General features: G+C 43.5%; 2 protein-coding genes across 2 annotated transcripts in view; both read right to left on the bottom strand.

Annotated features, from left to right (window-relative positions):
- The window catches only part of LOC137434315 (signal-transducing adaptor protein 1-like), a 77,391-nt gene extending 73,652 nt beyond the window's left edge, over positions 1 to 3,739 (bottom strand). Inside the window, exon 1 of the mRNA XM_068127212.2 lies at positions 3,576 to 3,739. Within this exon, the coding sequence (XP_067983313.2) occupies positions 3,576 to 3,647 (72 nt within the window). The 5' untranslated portion in view covers positions 3,648 to 3,739. The remainder of the gene's footprint in view (positions 1 to 3,575) is intronic.
- Positions 3,740 to 12,266: 8,527 nt separating this feature from the next.
- The window catches only part of LOC137434314 (CREB-regulated transcription coactivator 1), a 180,377-nt gene continuing 168,589 nt past the window's right edge, over positions 12,267 to 24,054 (bottom strand). Inside the window, exon 14 of the mRNA XM_068127211.2 lies at positions 12,267 to 17,908. Within this exon, the coding sequence (XP_067983312.1) occupies positions 17,730 to 17,908 (179 nt within the window). The 3' untranslated portion in view covers positions 12,267 to 17,729. The remainder of the gene's footprint in view (positions 17,909 to 24,054) is intronic.

The raw sequence follows: 24,054 nt of genomic DNA, 5'->3' as shown, positions 1-24,054 counted from the left end.
GCCTCTCAATTCCTCATTTCAATATGCTCACCAGCAAGAACTTCCATACACAATGCCTCATTCAATAAACCACACCACAAACACACTGCATCGCCTAAGCTGACTACCCCCCTTCTGAAACTCGCGCTTCCCAGTCGCCCCTTATACTACTGCGCTCCCTCGTCATTATCATCCACTAATCTGCTACGTCCCCTACTACAGGTACATGTCGCTACTTAACTCTACAGTTACCTATGGTCATCTCTAGGTCCCTAACAATTATCCAAACCCTCCCTGGCTTGGTTTGCACCACCATAACCCCATAATCTATAGCTCATGTGCCCGGGGATGGGAGGGATGGTGGATTTACCATCCCTCTACATCGGGCATCTCTCACTATCCATTTTGCCCATCCAATTTTTGCCAATCAAAATTTGCCAATCAAATTGCCCATCAAATTTGCCAAACCAATTTGCCAATCATATTCCGTATTCCTACCATCGTCCATTAAACTTCGAGCCTCGGTGCGTCGTTGCATTATCAAAACTCGGCTTTGCAAAGCCGCGCAATGCATTCGGGTGGTTTGGTCTCCTGCAGGTTGGGTCCGTCCGGCATTCGGTTCAGGGGAGGAGGTTTGGTTGAGCCAAGGTTTAAAGCACCATCCCTACACAGGGCCTTTCGCTCCCATTCGCGGTGGGCCAACCCTGCCCGGGTGGGACGCCGCCACCACAAGGCGGCGCCGTGCCGATCCCTCCTACCTTCCCTCGAACCGGGCCGGTCGCCTTGCCCGGCAAAGCCCGGACTCGACCGTGCGTGGCGGGGCCGGGCCCGGATCGTGCACGACGCTACGAACAGAAGCGACGCTGCACCGATCCCCGCCGGTTCCCGCAATACACACAGCCCGGCACGGACCGAGAGCTCACGTCGGCTAAACGTCGGTCTAACCGCTATCCCGTTTAACGTCGATGCTCCCCGGACATGCTCACACCACTCGTTCCGTTCATTGCTCATACATCCCATACTCTCCGTCAATTCCACCACCGCACTCTCTGCTACACACCACTCGCTGTCCGCACACTCCATAACACACCTTGGCGCACACTCGTCGTTCGCACACTTCTTGCGTGCACTCTCCCCCGTTACGTACTCCGTAACCACCACGGGCGTGCACTCGTTGTTAGTGGTGTAACCCACCCACCATGACTCACCACTATCTGTTTTCCAAACCTCAGAAAGTGCTGCAATACTGATTTTCAATGCTGGATGTCAGATGATAGCAGAGACAGGTGATCATCTTCTCTTAGAGTAAGGACATTTCAGATACCCACCCGAAGAAACCACCTCAGGTTAACCCGAGGAGAACACCGTCTGGTGGACGACACCTCAGCACCACGCTGACACACCACCACAATCCTACTCAGGAAGATTATCCCATGCTTTTCCTCCTATCATCAAATAATGGGGGTCCCAAAGGTTTTGCTCCAATCCCATCATCCGTTAAGCTTCCCTGCGAATGGCAGCCGCACAAGACGTACTCCCACAAAGTTGGTTTTTAATTGTATTTGCGTTCCTTGTGTATGTTACGGAATGCAGTGTTTTACGGTGACCAGAGTGCAAATCCTGCCACCAACTTCCTAGAAAGAGGTTACCAAACTGCAGGAGTTGTTGGGCACCAGATATGGATGACCATTGGCTCACAAGGAGGTCCTCCTCACACCACCCTCAACAATATATCTCATACAAGTGCCTTCCCGAGTTCCCTTAAAATCCATCTCTCCACTCAGACATTCTGTTACCCTGTTGTCCTTCACTTTGGAGTCATCTATTTATTTTGTAGAATAATAATTATATTGTCGGCAGAAGTTTTCTTAACGCTCTCTCCTTTCTCTGCTCCTTCCCTTCTATTCTATCCCCGGATCTGGATCTTCACCAAAATCGAATCAATTCGTCCTTGTCACACACCCAACCTCTCCACCAAATTTCGTCCAAATCCGTCCACAACTTTTTGAGATATCCTGTTCACAAACAGACAGACAAACAGACATGGATGAAAACATGACCCCCGCCCATTTCTTATTCTCTTTCTCTTTCTCTCTCTCTCTCGCTCTCTCGCTCTCTCTCTCTCTCTCTCTCCATGTGTCAATGGCGTTCAACAGGTGGTTGTGCATTGTGGTTTTATATTTTAATCCGATTTAAAAAAATGGTTACGGTACAGGTGTAATATCCAAAAGACAATGTCTGTCACATTTTCCGTCAAAATCACTGTAATTGTTTTTTTGTTTTTGTTTTTTTAATGTTTTTTTTTGTATACAAGATCGAGGCTCGTTCAAGAGCTAACATTAATCACAAAAAGACAAACTGACACATTCAACATAAGATAAAGGGAGCGGGAGACAATATGGGGAGAGAGAGGGAAGCACACAAGTACAACATTCGAGAGCAGGGACATCGGGAGATCTGTGGGAGGGAGAGGGCTTGGGGGGAGGAGGCATGGGAATGGGGGGGGGGGGGTGGTGAGAGAGGTAAAAAACACATGGACACTGCTAGGACTTTCAGGAAAGAAGACGGTATTTAAAAAAAGTGGATCTGGGGTGAAATTGGCTGGGGTAGAAAATATCAAGGTTTTGGATGGGGGAAGATAAGAGATGATGGTGAACAGCTGTTTTAAACACCTGGAGGAAGGAGTGGGATTGAAGACAGTGAGGGAGTTTGTTCCAGAGGCGGGAGAAAAGAGGAATGAAGGAGTGAAGGTGAGCAGAGAGTCTTGATTTTGGCAGTTTAACTATAAGAGGGTTGCAGGCAGATCTTGTGCGACCTGCAGGAATATTGGGGGGACAGAGCACAGAGAGAGCTGGGGGAGCAAGGCCGTAGAGGAGTCGGTAGAAGACAGAAAGACCACCAACCTGCCTGCGGTGAGTGAGTGAAAGGCCCTCGGAGTTAGCTTCATCGCAGGAGATTACAATGATTCTGAATGCTTTGGCCTCAACAGCGTGAAGACGAGCTAGGTGTGAGGCAGGAGCACCAGCCCAGAGGGGGGAACAGTATTCCATTGAGCTGCGGATGAAAGCCTTGTATGTGGTGAGGAGCTCAGGTGTGCCAAGGAAGGACTTCGCACGACGGAGGATGCCCAGTCGGCGACTGGCTTTGGAGGCCAGATTTGAAATGTGGTTTTCCCAGGAAAGATCATGGCAGATGGAGAGACCCAAAAGCTTGAGTGACAGAACTTCTTGGAGAGGATTGTTCAGAAAGTGGATGGGAGGGTTGTCCAGTTGGTCTTTTCGGAAAGACATATGCACAATATCGCTGCCTCATCGCATCACAAGACATAAGTTACTTTACAAAAGCACATTTAGATAACCATGCAAACAACCACCATGGGATCACCACAACTTGAATGGAGAGGTTATTAAATTTGTGACCAACATTCACATTACTACAAGGGATACTTTATGGATAGATGTGATGAAAGTTAAGAAGTTCATCATGCTTTGAGAACAAGCTGAATGATTACGTTTGACCCTTACCTTCCCATCGAACAACACACACAACAGGCACTTTAAGGCCATTTTCCCTACTCGAGCGGGGGTTAGCCTTACCTCCCCATCGAACGATGTACATAAGTATCCCTCGTGGTACGGATCGGGCTTACGGTCGTTATGGTCAACCATCTCTTTTAGGACGAGAAAGAAAGCTTTGGCCCTGTTCGTCTCGTCTGTACCAGTGAAGGAAGTGAGAATGAACCTTGCTCTAGCCTACTGGTGACGTAAAATAGTATGCTTTGCATGTTATGATCCTGTTCTACAACATTCAACACATTCCATTTGTTATTTTGTTTGATGCACGACTGTGAGTTCCTGCCTCTGGGATGATAAAGCCATTCATGGGGGTTACTGTGCAGGGATAGAGGCACAATTTTCAAAGGGGTAGGGGGTAGGGGGGCTTGTAGTTGAAGGTGTTTTGGTAAGATAACTGGGCAAGCGGAGACAAAGTTATTCCAACAAGTAAAATAAACCAAAAATAATTAAAGAATTCGTTGTTTTTATACAACAAATATATTGTCACGTGACAGTGAATTGTGTGCCCTGAGTGCCCTCCCCCATTCCAAACAGTTACACTGCCACAAGTGTGCCAAGAATAGATTTAATATCATCAACCTCTTTCAAATACTCATGAGTTGGAAGAGGCTGTCAAAGTGTGGGTGGAAATACTTAAGGCTCAGGGCTTAAGGGTTGAGGATCGCGTCACCCATTTTTTATTTATTTATATATACAAGGTCGAGGCTCGTGAAAGAGCTAACATTAATCACAAAAAAAACAAATGGACACATAAAACATATAATAAGGGGAGCGGTAGACAAGATGGGGAGAGACGGAGAAGCACACAAGTACAACATTTGAGAGCAGGGAGATCTGTGGGAAGCAGAGGGCTTGGGGGGAGGAAGAGTGGGAAGGGGGTTGGGGGTAGGATAGGTATAAAACACTTGTACACTGCTAGGACTTCCAGGAAAGAAGTCGGTATTTCAAAAAAGTGCATCTGGGTGAATTAACGGGGGTAGAAAAGATCAAGCTTTTGGAGGTGGAAGATAAGAGATGGTGGTGAACAGCTGTTTTAAAGACCTGGAGGGAGGAGTGAGATTAAAGAGAGTGAGGGAGTTTGTTCCAGAGGCGGGAGAAAAGAGGAATGAAAGAGTGAAGGTGAATCGAGAGTCTTGATTTTGGTAGTTTCACCAGAAGAGGGTTGCCGGCACATCTTGTGTAACCTGCAGGACAGAGCACAGATAGAGCTGGGGTAGCTAGGCCGGAGAGGAGTCAGTAGAAGACTGAAAGACCACCAACTTGCCTGCGGTGAGTGAGTGAGAGGCCCTCAGAGTTAGCTTCATCGCGGGAGATTCCAGTGATTCTGAAAGCTTCGGTTCCAACAGCGTTAGGCCGAGATAGGTGTGAGGCAGGAGCACCCGCCCAGAGAGGAGAGCAGTATTGCATTGAGCTATGGATGAAAGCCTTGTATGTGGTGAGGAGCTCAGGTGTGCCAAGGAAGGACTTCACACGATGGAGGATGCCCAGTCAGCGACTGGCTTTGGAGGCCAGATTTGAAATGTGGTTTTCCCAGGAAAGATCATGGCAGATTGTGAGACCCAAGAGCTTGAGTGACAAAACTTCTTTGAGAGGATTGTTGAGAAAGAAGATGAGAGGGTTGTCCAGACGGTCGTTTCAGAGAGACATAGTGAGAGTGTGAGATTTGTCAGGATTGAAAGACATGTTCCACTTGTTTAATCAGTCTGTGATTTTGTCCAGGTCTGCAGAGAGTGAGGAGGCTGCAGACTGCCGATCTGATGGATGAGGTATGGAGCGGCAGAGAGTGGAGTCATCAGCAAAGAGACAGAGAGGATTTTCCAGAGAGTCGGAGAGATCGTTGATGAAGACCAGAAAAAGCACAGGGCCCAGAACACTGCCTTGGGGAACTCCAGCCTGAACAGGAAGGGGAGATGAGAGAAATTCATCCAGGACCACACGTTGACTACAACCAGAGAGGAAGTTCACAAGCCATGCGTGGAGATTTCCATGGATACCATAGGGGGAGATTTTGGATAGCAGTGTGGGAGCACAGGGCCCAGAACACTGCCTTGGGGAACTCCAGCCTGAACAGGCAGGGGAGATGAGAGAAATTCATCCAGGACCACACATTGACTACAACCAGAGAGGAAGTTGGAGATTTCCATGGATACCATAGGGGGAGATTTTGGATAGCAGCGTGGGGTGCCAGACCATATCGAAGGCACGTGGTATGTCAAGGGAGACAGCGCTAATTTCCTGTTTGACGTTGAGGACCTCCATCCATTGTTGAGACAGCAGAAGCAACATGTCCAGAGTAGAATGACCTGGTCTGAAACAAAATTGAAGATCAGAGATCAAGCCATTGGAGAAGAGGAAGGATTTGATATCCGAAGCAATGATGTATTCAATGACTTTGCTGACAATTGGGAACAGGCTGATTGGTCTGTAGTTGCAAGGATCTGTTTTTGCACCTTTTTGTGTAAAGCAGTAATGTTGGCTGATTTCCAAGCTGATGGCAGATGACCTTGAGCAAAAGAGTGGGTGAAGAGAACAGAGAGAGGGTATGAAGAGTGGCAGAGCAGGATTTTAGGACCCGTGGGCTGATGCCGTCTGGTCCAGTTGCAGCATCAGAGTCGAGGTTTGACAGAAACTTCTCCACCTTGTCAGGAGAGTAGGACACAGAGTCCAGGAGCTGTTAACTGAGATCCGGGTCAGGAAATTGACAGATTGTGTCAGTCCCAGTTCGTCACAGAAGCCCTTTGCTGAGGTGCCAAGGCTGGTGGGAGAGGTACCCACACCCAGGCAGCTGGCATGATGACAGTTGAAATCACCACATATGAGGAAGAGAGAGTTGGGATGAGTAGATAGAAGTTGGTCCATGATATCAGACAGCGAGATGTCGATGGAGTCATCACTGTTTGGTGGACGGTATTATTATTTATTATTATTTGGACCCTGTTCATCCGTGTCAGTTTATAGTCGATTCACACCAGGTCACACAGTTACCTTAAGGATCCGTTCACTCAGCTAGCTTTAGTACCAGGTCACCCAGCTAGCTTGAGGATCAGGTCACCCAGCTAGCTTGAGGATCAGGTCACCCAGGTAGCTTGACTATCAGGTCACCCAGCTAGCTTGACGATCAGGTCACCCAGATACCTTGAGGATCAGGTCACCCAGCTAGCTTGAGGATCAGGTCACCCAGCTAGCTTGAGGATAAGGTCACCCAGCTAGCTTGAGGATCAGGTCACCCAGCTAGCTTGAGGATCAGGTCACCCACCTAGCTTGAGGATCAGGTCACCCAGCTAGCTTGAAGATCAGGTCACCCAGCTAGCTTGAAGATCAGGTCACCCAGCTAGCTTGAGGATCAGGTCACCCAGCTAGCTCGAGGATCAGGTCACCCCCCCCCCCCCCAAGCCCTCTCCCTCCCACAGATCTCCCGATGTCCCTGCTCTCAAATGTTATACTTGCGTGCTTCCCTCTCTCTCCCCATCTTGTCTCCCACTCCCTTTATCTTTTGTTTTATGTGTCCGTTTTTCTTTTTGTGATTAATGTTAGCTCTTACACGAACCTCGATCTTGTATACAAAAAAAAAAAAAAAAAAAACCCAGCTAGCTTGAGGATCAGGTCACCCAGCTAGCTTGGGGATCAGGTCACCCAGCTAGCTTGAGGATCAGGTCACCCAGCTAGTTTGAGGATCAGGTCACCCAGCTAGCTTGAAGATCAGGACACCCAGTTAGCTTGAAGATCAGGTCACCCAGCTAACTTGAGAATTATGTCACCCAGCCAGCTGATTAAATGACTTTCCGTTCTGTGTGTGAGCGTATAATATAGGTTTCTGGGTATAATTCAGGCAGATGATAATTTAAATTCCTGTGAAAGTCAATTTAATATCGCAGTTACCTTTAAGTAATGATACTCTCATTGAGCCGTTTGTGTGTGTGTGACACTTTTTCCTCAGAGATGGCTGAACGGATCTTCATCAAACATTCAGAAGTTCATCAATAAGTGCCAGGGAGTGTTTTCGGTTCAAAAAATTGAATTATTTCTTTTAAAAAAATGTTTTTTAAAACAAAAAGTTGGATTTTTAAAATTGTAATCGCTCTATCGTGGGTGTAGGGAAGTGTGTAGGCACCCCATTCCTTAGTGAGTGTAGGGAAGTGTTTTAGGCCCCCACAAAAATAGAGCAGGCAACACCGGGTTCCCCTGTTAGTATAAAATAAATTAGGAAACTGAAAAAGTTTTATTTTTGATTCACATGTTATTGCGGTAGTGGCTCCTAGTGGTTAAATAATATTTAGTATAACGGCAGTCATTTCTTAAGTATCTGTTTAGTTAAAGCGTTATAGAAACAGTGCCTTCAGAAAGTATTCACGCCCCTTGACTTTTTCACATTTTATTATGTTACAGCCTGAATTTAAAATGGGTTGAATTGAGGTTTTTTTTTGTCACTAATCTACACACAATACTCCATAATGTCAAAGTGAATATTTTATTACTTTATTTTTTACAAAACAATTGAAAGGAAATACAGAAATATCTAATTTACATAAATATTCAACCCCCAAGTCAATACTTCGTAGAAGCGCCTTTGGCAGCGATTACAGCTTCAAGTCTTCTTGTGTATATCTGTATCAGCTTTGCACATCTGGATTTGGGGAGTTTCTCCCATTCCTCTTTGCAGATTTGCTCAAGCTCTGTCAAGTTGGATGGGGAGCAGCGGTGAACAGCAAGTCTTTCCACAGATTGTCAATGGGATTCAAGTCTGGGCTTTCGCTGGGCCACTCAAGGACTTTCACGTTCTTGTTCTGAATCCATTCCAGTGTTGATTTGGCTGTACGCTTGGGGTCATTGTCCTGTTGGAACATAAATCTTTGGAGCAGTCTAAGGTATTTTCCACTCTGAAGCAGGCTCTCTAAATGGGTTTGCCTGTATTTGGTTCCATTCATTGTTCTCTATATCCTTACAAGTCTCAGTCCCTGTCGCTGAAAAGCATCCCTATTGCATGATGCTGCTACCACCATGCTTCATTGTAGGGATGGCGTTAGATGGGTGATGAGCTGTGCTCAGTTTTTGTCAGATGTAGCGCTTTGCATTCAGGCCAAAGAGTTCAATTTTCATCTCATCAGACCACAGAATATTTTGCTTCATGCTCTGTGTCTTTTACCTGCCTTTTTGCAAACTCCAGGCATGCTGTCATGTGCCTTTTCCTTAGGAGTGGCTTCTGTCTGGCCACTCTCCCATAAAGCCTAGATTTGTGAAGTGCTGCTGAGACTGTTGTCCTTCTGGAAGGTTCTCCCATCTCAGCCAAGTAACTCTGTAGTTTTTTCAAAGTTGTCATTGGGTTCTTGCTCACCTCCCTGACCAAGGTCCTTCTGGCCTGGTTGCTCAGTTTGGTCGGACAGCCAGCTCCAGAAAGAGTCTGTGTAGTTCCATATTCTTTGTAAAGTCAAAAGTCTGAAAATGTCTTCAAGGTCTGAGGGTTTAAAGGGTCTAAAGTTAAAGGTTTGTGAAGGTCTAAGCCTAAGGGATGTAAAAGATCTAAAGGTCTCAAAGGTACATTCCAATAGTATGTAATTAATGCTACATGCATGTGAAGAGTTGGGTGACAACATGGCACCTATTGTTAAGTTCACCTAACTCTGGTATTCTTTGGCTCTCACATTACTTATTCATGCCTGTTTTTTGTGTCCTTTATAATGTCCTTAAAAACAGTAAGTTTCCTGTTTTGAATGATTTTTAATTTTGTTTGATTGCCAGTTTTGATGTTTGATTTTCATTTTTGTTCGTTTGACTTTTCGCTTTGCGTGTGCGGGGTATAATTAGGCAATTATATGTATGTGTGGTATGTATGTATGTATGCGTGTATGGTTGTATGTATGTACATCTGAAAATCATCGAAAAAAAACCACGACTGGCCCAATCAACACCAAATTTTTCATATGTGTTAGTAGTACCCAGAATTAAAAAAAAATTCCCTACCACTCTCCCTACACCTTTATAGCGGGGTGGGGAGGAGACAACCTGCCAATGTTCCCGATGGGAGCGGGCGTTTCTCACTACATAAATCACCAAGCTCACCATGTTCATACGAGGTAACCCCATAAGGTTCAAAGTCCACTCATTGACAGGAATGATTGGGTAGAATGGGCCTGTCCACAGGCCTTGCAGAGGCCCACATTGCTGGGAGTTTTTACAGTATAGGTTGCAAGATATCCTCTTTTTTGGGGCGATTTGATCAGGAAGTTCCCCAAATCTTTCCTTTTGCAGAGGTACTCCTTTTTCTCACGTACTTTCGTAAAAAATTTCAGCTTCCTTTAGAAGCTCCGTGAGCCATTTTAGGCAACAACCCTCATCTGGCATGCATGACATAAGTTCTGTCCTGATCACCGTTATTGTTAGGGGTTTATGCACATGCGCGTCGAGCATTCTGGGGTGGATTACGTCATTTCGAAATTCATAGTCTCCCACAGCATTGGATATTTTTATTCATTCCAATCTCTGACCTTGGCAACGCTGTCTCCACAAGCTCGAGTGGGACTTCCGCCCATTCCAGCTTTCAATATTTCCTCATTGGAGGCACGGGCAGACGGTGCATCAAGCCCTGCTTTGAGCAATCTTGCAGGTTTCGGAAAACATTGAAGTTCGTCCACTTTTGAAATCAGCTTCAAGTAACGAAGCATATTTTACGTTGAATTATGGACGCTGAAGACTTCACGTGCTGGCCAAGCACATTGCTTGCTACTCATTATGGTGCAACTGGTAACTCTATGCGCACGGCACACACACTCTTTGTACACTGTGGTACCGTAATGTCTCTCGAGAAAGTCAAATATATTCACACATTGTTAAATTTGTGCTTCTCCCTAGTAGCGTGAAATGTGTAAAAATTAATGTCGCGTGAAGATTTCCACTTTTACAATTAATTCATTGACTTGGAACAAAATTAGTTCCTTTAATCACAAACTTGTCTGTTTTAAAAGCCCTTGTTTCAAGAACTAAAAAGCCCATGTTTCACGTTTCAAATTGAGGAACAGGAAGTGAGACCTCGAGCTTTAATGTAGCGGTTCCAACGCTAAAATTTATTATTCTATGACAGCAAGAACCCTTTACAAGGACATGGGAGGAGCACACAAAATTAAATATAGTAATACTTCTTGAAGCAATATAAAAATATATAAAAGTACGTGGAAGGAGAGCTGAAACAACAACAACCACAGCAACGACAACAACAATTCTGTTTTGTTGTTACAAAAATCATTATTTGCGTCTTCTACTTCACTTTACCTCCCCATTCACACTCATAGATGGACATGCAATGAGCTTGTGAAGTACAACCAACATGGTGCGTTTTGATTAAACGTATTGACGAAGTGACGGGCGGCACGCCTAGTAAGAAATAAGTGGTCCATGTGTTGTTACTCACCTCTATACATCCTCTTTATAATAAAATCATTAAACTCAATAATTTCCCTATCTCCAGGCATTAATGCTAATTTCATTTGTTACTTCCTGTCACAAATGCAGGTGCGGCCCTCCGATTGGATGAGAGAAACAAATTTAGGAAAAGACCATTTGTGACTCAGTAAAAACTTTAATGATCATATGTTACAAGTCGTGAATGAAACGTCACAAACCAACATTGAAGAAAAAATAAATCGAGAAGTGCATGGAATAATCTGAAGCAAATGACGCGTCAATGCATCCATGACATCCACAAACGGAGATCACCATAACCGCACAGCACTGGGTAAAGCACAAAGCAAATAAAGAGATGTTGGAGTAAGGCAGCAGTAATATGACGGATAGCACGGCATCCTTTGCCTACTGATGCACGAGTACTGATACCTCCAACTTGTCCACTCACTTTTATGGGTGCACTCCAAGCTGGCAGTTTTTGCTCAAAGTGCAAAGAAGTTTCACATGTGACACATATCCTGTCTGTATCCAATCTGGCTCTTTCAACACAAGCAAAATGACAAAAATAAATAAATTCAAAAAAATTGGGAATGAACTATTAAAGTGAAACCAAGAGTGCAAAAATTTACATTATATTTTGAAGCCAACAAAGCTTTCATGACGTCACGTAAGGAAGAGCTTGGCTCAACATTCACATTGGTTACCTTCCTTCGTCGAGGTGCAAATTTATCAGTCACATTTAACTTCCCATGCCTACTCACACAACCCCAATTTCACTCATGGGCATTAAGCGTCGCAAGGTAACTTTTTTCTGCCGGTACACTGACCAAATTCTAAACGAATGATCAAATTCACCAGGGCACTACATGAGCGGCAACGCATGCCACCAGAAATGATACAACCAGCAGACAGATGCTCCGATAAGAATCCTCCATACTAAAGGTGTTCTTTGGAGATGCATGCACACCTTCCAGGCATGAGGCAATGAGAAGCACAGACCCAAGCTTTTGAACATGATGGAACCGAGAAGCTAGGACACGAGCCCTTGTGAAAGCAAGAACATTTTTGAGCATGCAGAGTAGGGAAGAGAACATACAAGCAACTGCGCACATTGCTGCCGGAGGAGAACTTGGTGCTAATTTCAAACCTGGGAATATGGTGAACATCCGTACACGTTCATGAAAAGAGATCCTTTTAAGAGGTTTTCAATTGTTCAAATCCAACTTTAAGACTCTTTGGTCACGATCAACACCGTAAAACATTTAAAATAATGACCATGGTCAAATCAAACAAGGCAGTCACTTTCAGATCTACATGTGACGGTTGATTGTTACATCTGGGATGTAGTCTTTATTTCCATTTTATAAAGTTTCTCAAAAAACAAATGTAGACAAAATATCAACATTAAAATACAAATATAGTAGCATATATGTAATGCAGAGAATTAATCATTATTATCATACATAAAAAGGACATCTCCTTTGCTGCCTTTACTGTGTTTCCAGTTATGCTCTTTAAAATAGAATAAAAGTGCCAAAATTATGGATTTTATCGAAATATATTGGAACGTTCTTTAAATTATTGTCTATGTTTGGTAATGAATCAGCATTTAATTAGAAAGCATCTGTGCTCATTTCTAAAGCCAAGCCAAACGTGGTTATTAGTCCCCTACCCGGTTTGCTCTCCGTCCGTCCGTCTGTCCGTCCCACCTGTGGTTTTCTGCACTTTTTATCCATACCCTTTAACATAATCAACTGAAACTTGGCACATAGCTTTAATATAATAAGTTACAGAAGAAGTTTGAGTTTTGGGTAGTTTCTCCAATTTTTTCACGGAGCTATGCCTTTTTTACTTGGAACAAGAACATCCATTGGGACCGGTAGAGGACATGTATAGCAAAGCAATTCCTCCCTCTTGTTAATTATGGTCCAGAAGTTCTCCGTATCATTGCCACAGAACAGTCTACCACATGTACGTATACATTTTGTCTACATTTTGTTTATGATGTTGTGTGCCTGAAGCATGAGTATTAACTTTTCGCTTAAGCATGAGGATCAAGCCTCTCTGTGAGTGTTAAGCATGACTGCACTTCAAATGAAACCTTTCTAGAAAACAGGATTGATTCAACTTATCGAAGGACTACTTGTAGAAGGGGACATCAGGGGATCCTAGAGCTGCTGTGTTTTCAAGGCATTACCATAGCAACTACGACGTGCAACAATGAAGCAATACCAGGAGACCATCCACCCCCGCTCCCATCATGTTCAGTGCCATTTCCCATGATTGAGCTTTCATGTAAACCATTCACAAAAATTGTTTATCAACTACAGGTCTTAAAACTTCACTTTTTCATTTCTACACAATATTCCCCAATACAATACAATATAAATAAAAAACTTCACTTTCACTTTATTTGGCCATTTGGTTGAAGGAGCACATAGTGCGGCTCTAATAATTTAAATCGTACAACTGCATTACCAAGTAGAATGTAGTCGTAAAACATGAACAGTTATTTTAACTTCATCCTCAAATTAAATCATCTTACATCGTATCTTAAAAAATTAAAACTGCATTAGTCAATGGGAATGAAATGGCTACATGCTACAGTTTCCTATCTATGCATCTCAAGTTCTCAAAAGTTTGCTTTGGTGGGAGGGAGAACTTTCATAAATAAATAAATCCATCCAAAACCATCTTTCCTTCTTCTATCCCACAAATTGCAACAACAAAAGGAACGGACCAAACAAAATACACTGAACCCTCTCCAACACAAGTCCTTCTTGGGTGAAAAATTGGGAGACTTTGGCACAAAGTGTTAATGCTGCGAGCAATTTGAAGCAGCATTGTTGATAAAAATCAAATGCGTCAAACTGCTCACAAAGATACTTTTTAGTCAGTGCAAGCCAAAAGTAACAACAATAAGCTATAATGTAATGTCATGTGGTGTACAACACACCATACGGATTATTCCACAGATGAAGTAGCACTTAGTTTGAGAGTCTGCACCTGAGCCCACAAACTTGGAATTATTTGATAACTGAAGGGGTAATCTCAGACAGCAGGAAAAAAAAAATCGTTGAAACACCAGAAATACATCGAGAGGATGAAAATACGTCGAATCAACGTTAACGGACGTATTCCTGTTGTTCGACGTCACGGTGCAAATTCAACCAAACCTCAACGTCGAATCAAAGTCGAGTGCCTGCTGGGGTTGCTACTAGGCCTCAACGTTAGGAGGGGATGGAATGTTATCCTGGGCTTAATTTGACAAATCCAAACATCACACAAAATGTAATACTCCAATAAATTATGCTAAAATGGAAGGAATTACAACATGAAAAAGCAGCTTGACTTTAACAATAAATTAAGAAGAGTCTAATGTCGATTTCGCTCATATTAAGCACATTCATCATGCAAGATTGGTGATTGGTGAATATATTTTACCTCATTATCAGCCTGAAATAATAATAATAATATAATTCCACTTTGCAGGGTGTAATGAAAACGTAAATGGATGAAATGTGAAAAGTGAGGGGGCAATGCAAGCTTGGACACGGCCTAGTATTTCTCCAAATAGCTTCACATTTCCACCAGTACAGAATGAGACGTACGTCAAGAGGTCAAGAAAAATCCCTCAGACAAAAAATAAAAGCAGAACCATTCTGAAAACCAGCAATGGTATTTTTTAAATTACATTAACAATCTCAAATGTTATTCTTCTTTTCATTGCAGTATTTAGTTTTCCTTGAATTGCATTGCACCTGCCAGATTACCCTAACACAAATTACAATATCTTACGATAACCTTAAAGTTTGGTTTTAAATGCTTTAAAAGAAAAATACGGCTTTTTCACTTTGAAAAACACTCCACAGATAAACTATAAAAATTTAAACAACAAACCTGCTGACTGCACATTGACGCATCGAAAGAGAACAATCCCTTTAAGTGGTGTCACAGCAATCAAGTTGAAGATAAATGAGAATATTACACAATTGTTTTTTTTTTTTTTTTCCTCTGGCTTGTGTGAATCATTGCACGATTTGTAAACCTTTATTTATTTTATTTTATTTTAAAAGCTGTCCCATGAGACTTGGCAAATGCATATTAGAAAACAGAGTATTCTCTGTGAGTATCAAGCACCATTCTGGCGGAGAGGAGCAGAAACACAAAAGCAAATGTTATGTGTGCAAATCAACATCAAACCTCTGCTTGCTAATAATTACTGGAATAAGAATGAGAAAAATGAATAAACGACGATAAATCCGGAAAAGAAAAGCAGAGGTGCAATGGGAATAATAAATTACAAGCCAAGATGTGTCTATGCTCACTCAAACTGGTCAAGAAGCTCGTTCAGATTGCTCCTCGGGGTTTCCGTGATCATTTCAAAGGATGCACTCATGATGGAGATCAAAATAAATAAATAAACGCTCATAGGAATAATAACTCTCGCTCATAAATAAATAAACGCTCAAAGGAATAATAACCCTCGCCCTCGCAATCCCCAATTAAAACTTTCTTGTATTTTTTTTTTTTTTGCAATATAGTCACAATCTGTTCTCCGCCAGGATACAAATGTTTTACATATCATTCCATGGCAAACGCAGTGGTTCGTCCTTTCAAAACATTATTGGTCGACACAAGAAACAAAACAAGGCCCGACAACTTTGAGCAAATTTGAAGGTGCAACGCCACACGCAGCCACGTGTCTGGCGGTGAAGTCCAGGTGGCGAGCTGAAGAGGTTGGCACAAAGAGAGTGGAAATGGCACAAAATGGTAACAAGCTTGGAGCTATTATCACTGCAGGAAGTGCTTAGTGGGGAATATTTAGTTTTACAAGCCAAAAAGGTTTTCATCAAGAAATCTCATACCCTTTGCAGAAAAGCAGCAAAGCCATTGTATGCCGATGCAGTACCATACCATTTTACTACTGTAAGCAACCACTCAAGCTACAAGAAAACCCAACAAGTTACAAATGCCGGCGCTTCCACTCCTCGACGACGAGCTTCTTTTCTCCACTCGTTACGTTTTCAAGTGCATGCCGTGCCATACACAGGGGCACTTAACGCGCCCTGAACAACTTAAAAAAATTATCAACTAAAAAAAAAAACTCAAGGAAAGCATTTACAATAAAAAAGAGAAGTTGACATTTTACTGAAACCAGCCCAATATCTCTGAGTCCCCATGTCTATGTTCTCGACAAGTGACTCTGTACGTGAGTGACTGAGTTCACCAGCCCAATAGCTTGCATATGGAAACGTTAACTGCGAGCAGGTTGCTTGTCAAAAAACTGGAACTTGAGAGCCGAAGAAATCCGTTTTGGCAAGCAGATTAACCGAAATAAAAAAACAACTATGAGAACACATAAACAAGCTGCTTGTAGTCCTTTACCATACTGCAGTCTTTTAGCATGTGTTGGGAAAAAATTTGTCACTTCCGATCCAGCACAGTTACAAAAAATGAAATAAAACGTATAGTTACTTCCACAAGGCAACAAGCAAACCCACGGCAGCCACAAACTGCAAACAGATTGGGATTTCCAAGAAGCCCTACAATAAAATCTTCATGCAACATTGCGCAAGCTTCGCTTCGCAACAACAATGCTGCAGATGCATCGTACAGCGCAAGCCATATCTGCTGGTAGAACTAATTCTGCCTGTAATCTGTACAGTGGAAGCGGTTCATCAGTCATAATAATAATAATAATCATAAAACAGCTGATGGTGCTTGGGTACTAAAAGGCCTGCGCTTGAGGGTCAAATCTTATCGAGTGATATCTTCATCAAGGCTGACCGGTCCTGGATGTCATATTATCTGCGGAGTGGCACACCAACACGATCTGTGGCTTTTGGGGTCTGTTCATGGCAGGATGTTCAGGTCACAGTGCCAACGCTGAACGTTCAAGCCCTCGGACACCCCGACAACATGACATCCTGCTCACAGCATCGGTGGTAAAGAGTGAATGGCAAAAAAAAAAAATCTCCGATATAAAAAAAAAAAGGTCCTAAGCAATGGGAATGTAGAGTGCAATTCAAAGGTAATGTAATTAAGATGCCAACAAAGAAATAGGAATAAATACAGGTAAACAAAGCACAAAATTAAGATTAACATGTTAACAAACATGACAAACGTGTTGTCGCCATGAGAGAAGGCAATATGAAGTTTCCAGGAGTGAGACCGAGGCTGTGCCAGTGGCATCTCCTGAGTTGCGGTTCTGGCCAAGCAAAACTCCATAAATGGTTGTAGGTTTGGGCAGCCTTGAAAACCTCAGTTGATGTCAGTGTTCTAAAATGAGAATCTAGTGAAGTTGGCTGCTGGAAGTTATGGTTACTATATCTCAAAGGTATGTTGCTAGTACAAGAACATGCGTCCTTTCACCTGGTTTTGTCCAAAGCTGAAGCTTCCAAGATGATCAGAGTGAAAGGTGCTAAACAGCAGAGTCTAACCAGACCTTGCAGACATTGGTGTGTTGCAGGAAGATACATGAGAGAACAGCATGAGCTAAACGAGCTTATCCATAAAGTCATAAAAGATCCATATGGTAGGACTGAGATTGAGATTATGCCCAGGTTATGTTGCAGTTGTTGGAGGTAAAATGGTGCTTTCTCATATCGCTAGGCCTTTGGAGGCATTGAAGACAGGGCAGGCCAGCAAAAGAGGTGCCCCGCTTTGCAACTCCAGAGGCCAGCACAGAACATGACATAGAAGTGGATGTAAAACAGAGATGAAGACTGTTGTGGAAGCAACGATGGAGTCAACAACAGAATAATTCGGTGTAAATTCTCATAGGCCATCGAGGCGAAAGGCGTCTTCGGTGAGTATGGCATCTGGGTCACCGAGCATGCGCAGACCGTCAAGGCCGAGGGGTTCAACCCGTAAATCATCCTCTAAGCCAAACGCTCCATCTTCCAGCGCAGCAAGTGTGTTCCCAAATTCCCGTGAAAGGCTTGGTGGTGAATCACCTGTACACATGAACAAATTAAACATAAACGTTGCAGACCTGTTAACAAATCGGAATAAAGTCACACAACAATTAAATAAATAAATAGCAATGCACCCTCCGTTGATACATTTATGCTGGAATGGGTTAAAATACTTCTGTCTGATGGTATAAAAGGCACAACCACATGGAATTTATCAAGTCGGTAAAGCACAACATTTCAGGAGCAAATAAGCCCTCAACAGGGAATTGTTCAAGAAGTATGCAATAATATTTAATATCCCACCAAATAGGGCAGAAGTAGTGGTTGTGATTGTGAAGCGAGACTTAGGTTTTTGCTGATTGGAAAAAAGTAATGTGACCAAGGTGGAAGCACTTCTTCAGGAACCAACATCACAAATGTGCCCAGTATGAAACAAAATGAATGCCAAATTGGATTTAAAGTTTTTCGTAGAGAGCGCTGTGTAATCCAGGGGTTTAAAACAGTTTTGCGCATCTTTCAAATGCAGCACATGGCTGTGAGTAGCATCATTTGCTGAGCAAGTGGCTGTGCCGCTGATGTAGTGCCCCTGCAGGCCAGAGCAGGAATTGAGAATTTGTTTATGGTGCCAACGATGGCTCACCTACTCTTCAGGAAGGACATACTCTTCGTGGGATCTTTAACAACCACCAACTAATGCTGGCCGATGAGACGCCCAATCCATAATCCAAGTAAAACTAGAAAGCATCTGAAAATGCAAAGCCTGTCCACATCCATTTTGAATTAAGACTTCTTCTTCCATATACTAAACATGTTGAAAACAGCTAAAAATTGATTTTTAGCTGTTTAGAATTTGGGTTAAACTGACATTGTCATCCACCGTGCGTTTGATGAGGAACGTCTACGCATGTGTTGTTTATGCTCCGCCACGATCTCCCCACCATCAGGAGATACCAGACCACTTCATTGAGATGGTTGACCTGATCAATTCAATGGAGGAGGCGGCAGTATTCATTATGGGGGGTTTTAATGACCTCCACACCGATGTTATTGAGCAGCATGCCCTGTTGTCACAGTTAGTTGTAACACGGACACGAGGCAATGCAGTACTTGATAAGATTTTGACAAACTTTCAAGAACTTTACACTGAACCAGTAATATGTGCTCCAATTGCATCTTGTGATCACTGTGTTGTTATAGCCCGACCGTTTGACTCCATTCAACCTCTGAAATCCACCAGGTCTAAACTAAGACCTTTTGGTGAATCATCTATCCGGAATTTTGGACAGTGGATTACGGAGTACAATTGGGCTGATTTTAACTCGACCGATAATCCTGATGAGATGGCAGTAATTTTACACAATACTCTTATGATGCAATACAAACGATGCTTTCAAGAGAAAGTGATGAAGCGGAAACCGAGGGACAAACCAGGGTTCAACGACAATCTTTGCCTTTTAATAATGCAACTTTAATAGTGCTGCACATGATATCGGTGATTTTGTTCGATACCGTCAACTGAGGAATATAGTTCAGTGTCACATCAGAAAAGCTAAGGAATCTTACTTTCAGAAGAAAGTCGAATACCTTAAAAGATAAGAGCCTGGAAAATGTCATCGACAGATCAGATTATTGACCGGAATAAAGAAGCATTCCCATAATCTTGCTTTTGCCGACCAATCTCCTCACCAGCTAGCTAATGATCTTAACAAGCATTTTTCCCGTATCTGTACTATGTTACCTTCCCCCGGACCTGGCAACTCTTACAGCTTATCTTCCGGCTGCTGTGCCTCCACCAACAATCAAGCAACACGAGGTTTACTTTCGTCTTAGACGTCTCAACGCATCTAAGGCACCTCATCCCAGTGGTGTACCTACTTATCTTTTCAAAGAGTTTGCACTGGAAATCTCAGGCCCTGTTACAAAGATATTTCACAAATGCTTACAGAATGGTTACTTCCCTGTTAAGTGAAAATGTGCTTCAGTATGTGCAATTCCTAAGACTACTCGTGTTACTGAATTTGTTCAGCTATGCTCTATCTCAATTACTTATGTTTTAGCTTCGGTGTTTGAGAGTTTTCTAGCTGACTGGTTTTTTTTTTATACAAGATCGAGGCTCGTGAAAGAGCGAACATTAATCACAAAAAAAAAACAAATGGACACATAAAACATATAATAAGGGGAGCGATAGACAAGATGGGGAGAGAGGGGGAAGCACACAAGCACAACATTTGAGCGCAGGGACATCGGGAGATCTGTGGGACGTAGGGGACTTGGGGGGATGGTGGTGAACAGCTGTTTTAAAGACATGGAGGGAGGAGTGGGATTGAAGAGAGTTAGGGAGTTTGTTCCAGAGGCGGGAATAAATAGGAATGAAAGAGTGAAGGTGAGCAGAGAGTCTTGATTTTGGAAATTTCACCAGAAGTTGGCAGATATTGTGCGACCTGCTGGAATATTTGGGGGACAGAGCACAGATAGAGTTGGGGAAGCTAGGCCAGAAAGGAGTCGGTAGAAGACAGAAAGACCACAAACCTGCCTGCGGTGTGTGAGTGAAAGGCCCTCGCAATCAGCTTCATCGCGGGAGATTCCAATGATTCTGAAAGCTTTGGTTTCAACAGTGTGAAGCCGAGCTAGGTGTGAGGCAGGAGCACCAACCAGCCCAGAGGGGAGAGCAGTATTCCATTGAGCTGTGGATGAAAGCCTTGCATGTGGTGAGGAGCACAGGTGTGCCAAGGAAACACTTCGCACGACGGAGGATGCCCAGTCGGCGACTGGCTTTGGAGACCAGCTGGGAAATGTGGTTTTCCCAGGAAAGATCAGAGCAGATAGTGAAACCCAAAAGCTTGAGTGACAGAACTTCTTGGAGAGGATTGTTGAGAAAGTAGATGGGAGGGTTATTCAGTCGGTCTTTTCGGAGAGACATAGTAAGAGTGTGAGATTTGTCAGGATTGAAAGATATGTTCCAATTTAATGACCAGTCTGTGATTTTGTCCAGGTCTGCAGAGAGCGAGGAGGCTGCAGACTGCCGATCTGAGGGATGAGGAATGGAGCAGCAGAGAGTGGAGTCATCAGCTAAGAGATAGAGAGGATTTTTCAGAGAGTTGGAGAGATCATTGATGAAGACCAGAAAGAGCAAAGGGCCCAGAACACTGACTTGGGGAACTCCAACATAAACAGGAAGGGGAGATGAGAGAAATCAATTCAGGGCCACACGTTGACTACGACCAGAAAGGAAGTCCACAAGCCATGCGTGGAGATTTCCATGGATACCATAGGAGGAGAGTTTGGTGAGCAGAGCGGGGTGCCAGACCGTATCGAAGGCACATGATAGTCCTGTTTGGCATTGAGGACCTCTATCCATTGTTGAGACAGCAGAAGGAGCATGTCCAGAGTAGAATGACCTGGTCTGAATCCAAATTGATGATCAGAGATCAAGCCATTGGAGAAGATGTAGGATTTGATATCCGAAGCAATGATGGATTCCATGACTTTGCTGGTAATTGGGAGCAGGCTGATTGGTCTGTAGTTGCAAGGATCTGTTTTTGCACCTTTTTTGTGCAAAGCGGTAATGTTTGCTGATTTCCAAGCTGATGGCAGAAGACCTTGAGCAAAAGAGAGTGTGAAGAGAACCGAGAGAGGGTGTGAAAGAGCGGCAGGGCAGGATTTTAGGACCCGTGGGCTGATTCCGTCTGGTCCAGTTGCAGAATCAGTCGAGGTTTGTTAAAAACTTCTCCACCTTGTCAGGAGAGAAGGACACAGAGTCCAGGAGCAGCTGGGTTCGACTGGGTAAGGTAGGTGCAGAGAGAGATGGGTTTGGGACACAATATTTTGAGGCAAACACAGAGTTGAGGCATTCGGCTTTGTCTCGTGCAGTGTCAGCTGTGTAGCCGTTTGAGGTAAGGGAGGGGATGGAGGGGGAACAAACACCAGAAACAGATTTGACCAGATACCACCAGGATTTGGAGGAAGGAGAAAGGTTTGAGAGTTCAGTCTTGAGAGTCAAGAGATGTTGTTTCCTGGCTCTCCTGAGGGAAGACACACACTTGTTCCGAGCTTGGTGAAAGGAACTGATGTTGCCTTCAGTTAGGAATCGCCTTCATTGGGTACAGGACAGGACAGGGGAGGGCTCGGGTCAGATGAAGGATGAGAGGGGGAGGTAGGGAGAGCTCTTGATAGTGTGTCAGAGATTGTAAAAGAGTTAGAAGAAAGGGAAGGATGAGGAGGACAAAAGGTTTATGGTGATGGGATGAGACACAGTGAGGGGTTGTTTGGTGGGGGGGGGGGGGGGGGCAGAGGAAAGTAGAAGGTTGGAGGACGTAGTGGTATGAGATAGAAGGGAGATGAAGTGGGGAGGAGGCAGCTTTGAGGAGGGGGGAGGGGGAGAATTGGAGAAAGATGGTAGGGGGGGGGGGGGAGATTTGAAGGTGAGGGGTTGGGGGGGAGTTTTGAAGGGGAAGGGTGAGGGGGGAGTTTTGGAGGGGAGAGAATTGAAAGGGAGGGGGGAGTTAAGGAGGAGAGGTGTGAGGGGGGAGTTTAGAAAGTAGATGATTAATGGAAAACGAACATTTATAACAAACTGGGTTTACTGTTATTTTCAAGTCAGAGATCCGTTTAAAAACGATAGAGGATGGGTGGAATGAAGGTGAGTTTAGAGCATGTAGGGCAGAAGAATTGTCAGAAATTGAATATTTTTTTGAAGTGGATTTGAATTGAAGAGGAAATTGAAAAAAGCCTTTTAAATAGGAAGAAAAACAGTGTGTTGTGATATACCACTGAATAAAACATTGTAGGGGAAAGTTTAAACATATTTAAATAATATTTAAACAATATTTAAACAAAACCGTGAAAAACAATCTTATATTCACAAAATACCGATGGGGAGAGGGAGCCTCGAGGGACAACCATGTGTCATGTGAACAGGGCAAAAGGTGGAAGAAAAAGAGATAAAGGGGGCGGGGCGAGACAGCGCACATGGAGAGAAGCACGTGGAGAGAAGCACGTGGAGAGAAGCACGTGGAGAGAAGCACACGAGGAGAAAAGGACAATGTTTTTTTTGTTTTTTTTGTATTTAAATGATAGACAAAGGGTAGATGTTCGGGGAAGTTCGGGGGAGAAGAGAAAGATCTAAGAACAAGCAATACAGAGAAGGAAATAACTTAAATTAACATAACACCAACGGGGGAAGCCTCAAGTTACAAGGCCGCACACGCGAAGCGAACAGAAAACGATTAATTAATTACAAGTTACACGAATTACAAACCAAAACTAACTAGAAACACACAATAACACATACACAATAAAATAACGAGTGGAAATTTGACAAAGACACCAATGGAAAAATACTTAAACTTTTGATGCCGTGGAGAGATCAAAGTCACCACCTTGCTTGAGGAACCGGAAGCGGAAGTCAAACCGGAAGCGGAAGTCCCTTCCCCCCTGGTTGATGGTCGATTTTAAACCTCATATTAATCCTGCACAGTTTGGAAACATGAAAGGAAGTGCTATCAACCACTATTTAGTCCATATGCTGGATGTTATACATCGAAATCTTGACCAATGAGGTCATGATGCGAATATTTGCACTTTTGACTTTACCAAGGCCTTCGACCTGGTCAATCACTCCAAGGTCATCGAAAAGCTCATTCAGCTTGGGGTTGATGCTTCTGTCCTACCTACAGTGTGCAGTTTCCTTTCCGATCGTTCCCAGGTGGTTCGTTAGCAAGGGAAGATATCAAATTATTTGTGTCTCTCCTGCGGAGTTCCACAAGGGACGAAACTCGGACTAATTTTGTTCCTTGTTCTGGTGAATGACGCGGCTGTAACAACAGAATATCGTTGGAAATATGTGAATGATTTGAGTCTGGTTGAAAGTGTTGAACAGAACTGAGCAAAGTTCGATGCAAGCCCATGTTGATGCACTTGGTGATTGGTGTAACCTTAATGATGTAACAGGAAGTAAAAGTAAAAGGCAGAATGAGATCATGTATTGTTGTGAAAGAGTTATTGTTTGGTGTTGAAGCGAGGGGGAATCGGAGAATGTCGAAGAGGCAGAAAGGTGGAAAAAATGTTGCAGGGGGAAAAAAACCGGAACAACAAACAACCTCAAAACTAAGACAATTTAGCTCCTAGCTATCGAAGGAGTAAGCCTATGCTTCACCAAAAACAAATTCAACAATACCGATAAGAAG

Source organism: Myxine glutinosa, chromosome 10 (assembly GCF_964187855.1).
Source record: "Myxine glutinosa chromosome 10, kmMyxGlut1.1, whole genome shotgun sequence".
Taxonomy (NCBI): domain Eukaryota; kingdom Metazoa; phylum Chordata; class Myxini; order Myxiniformes; family Myxinidae; genus Myxine; species Myxine glutinosa.
The sequence above is the reverse complement of the archived record's forward strand: the minus strand, read 5'-3'. Positions and strand labels throughout refer to the sequence as shown.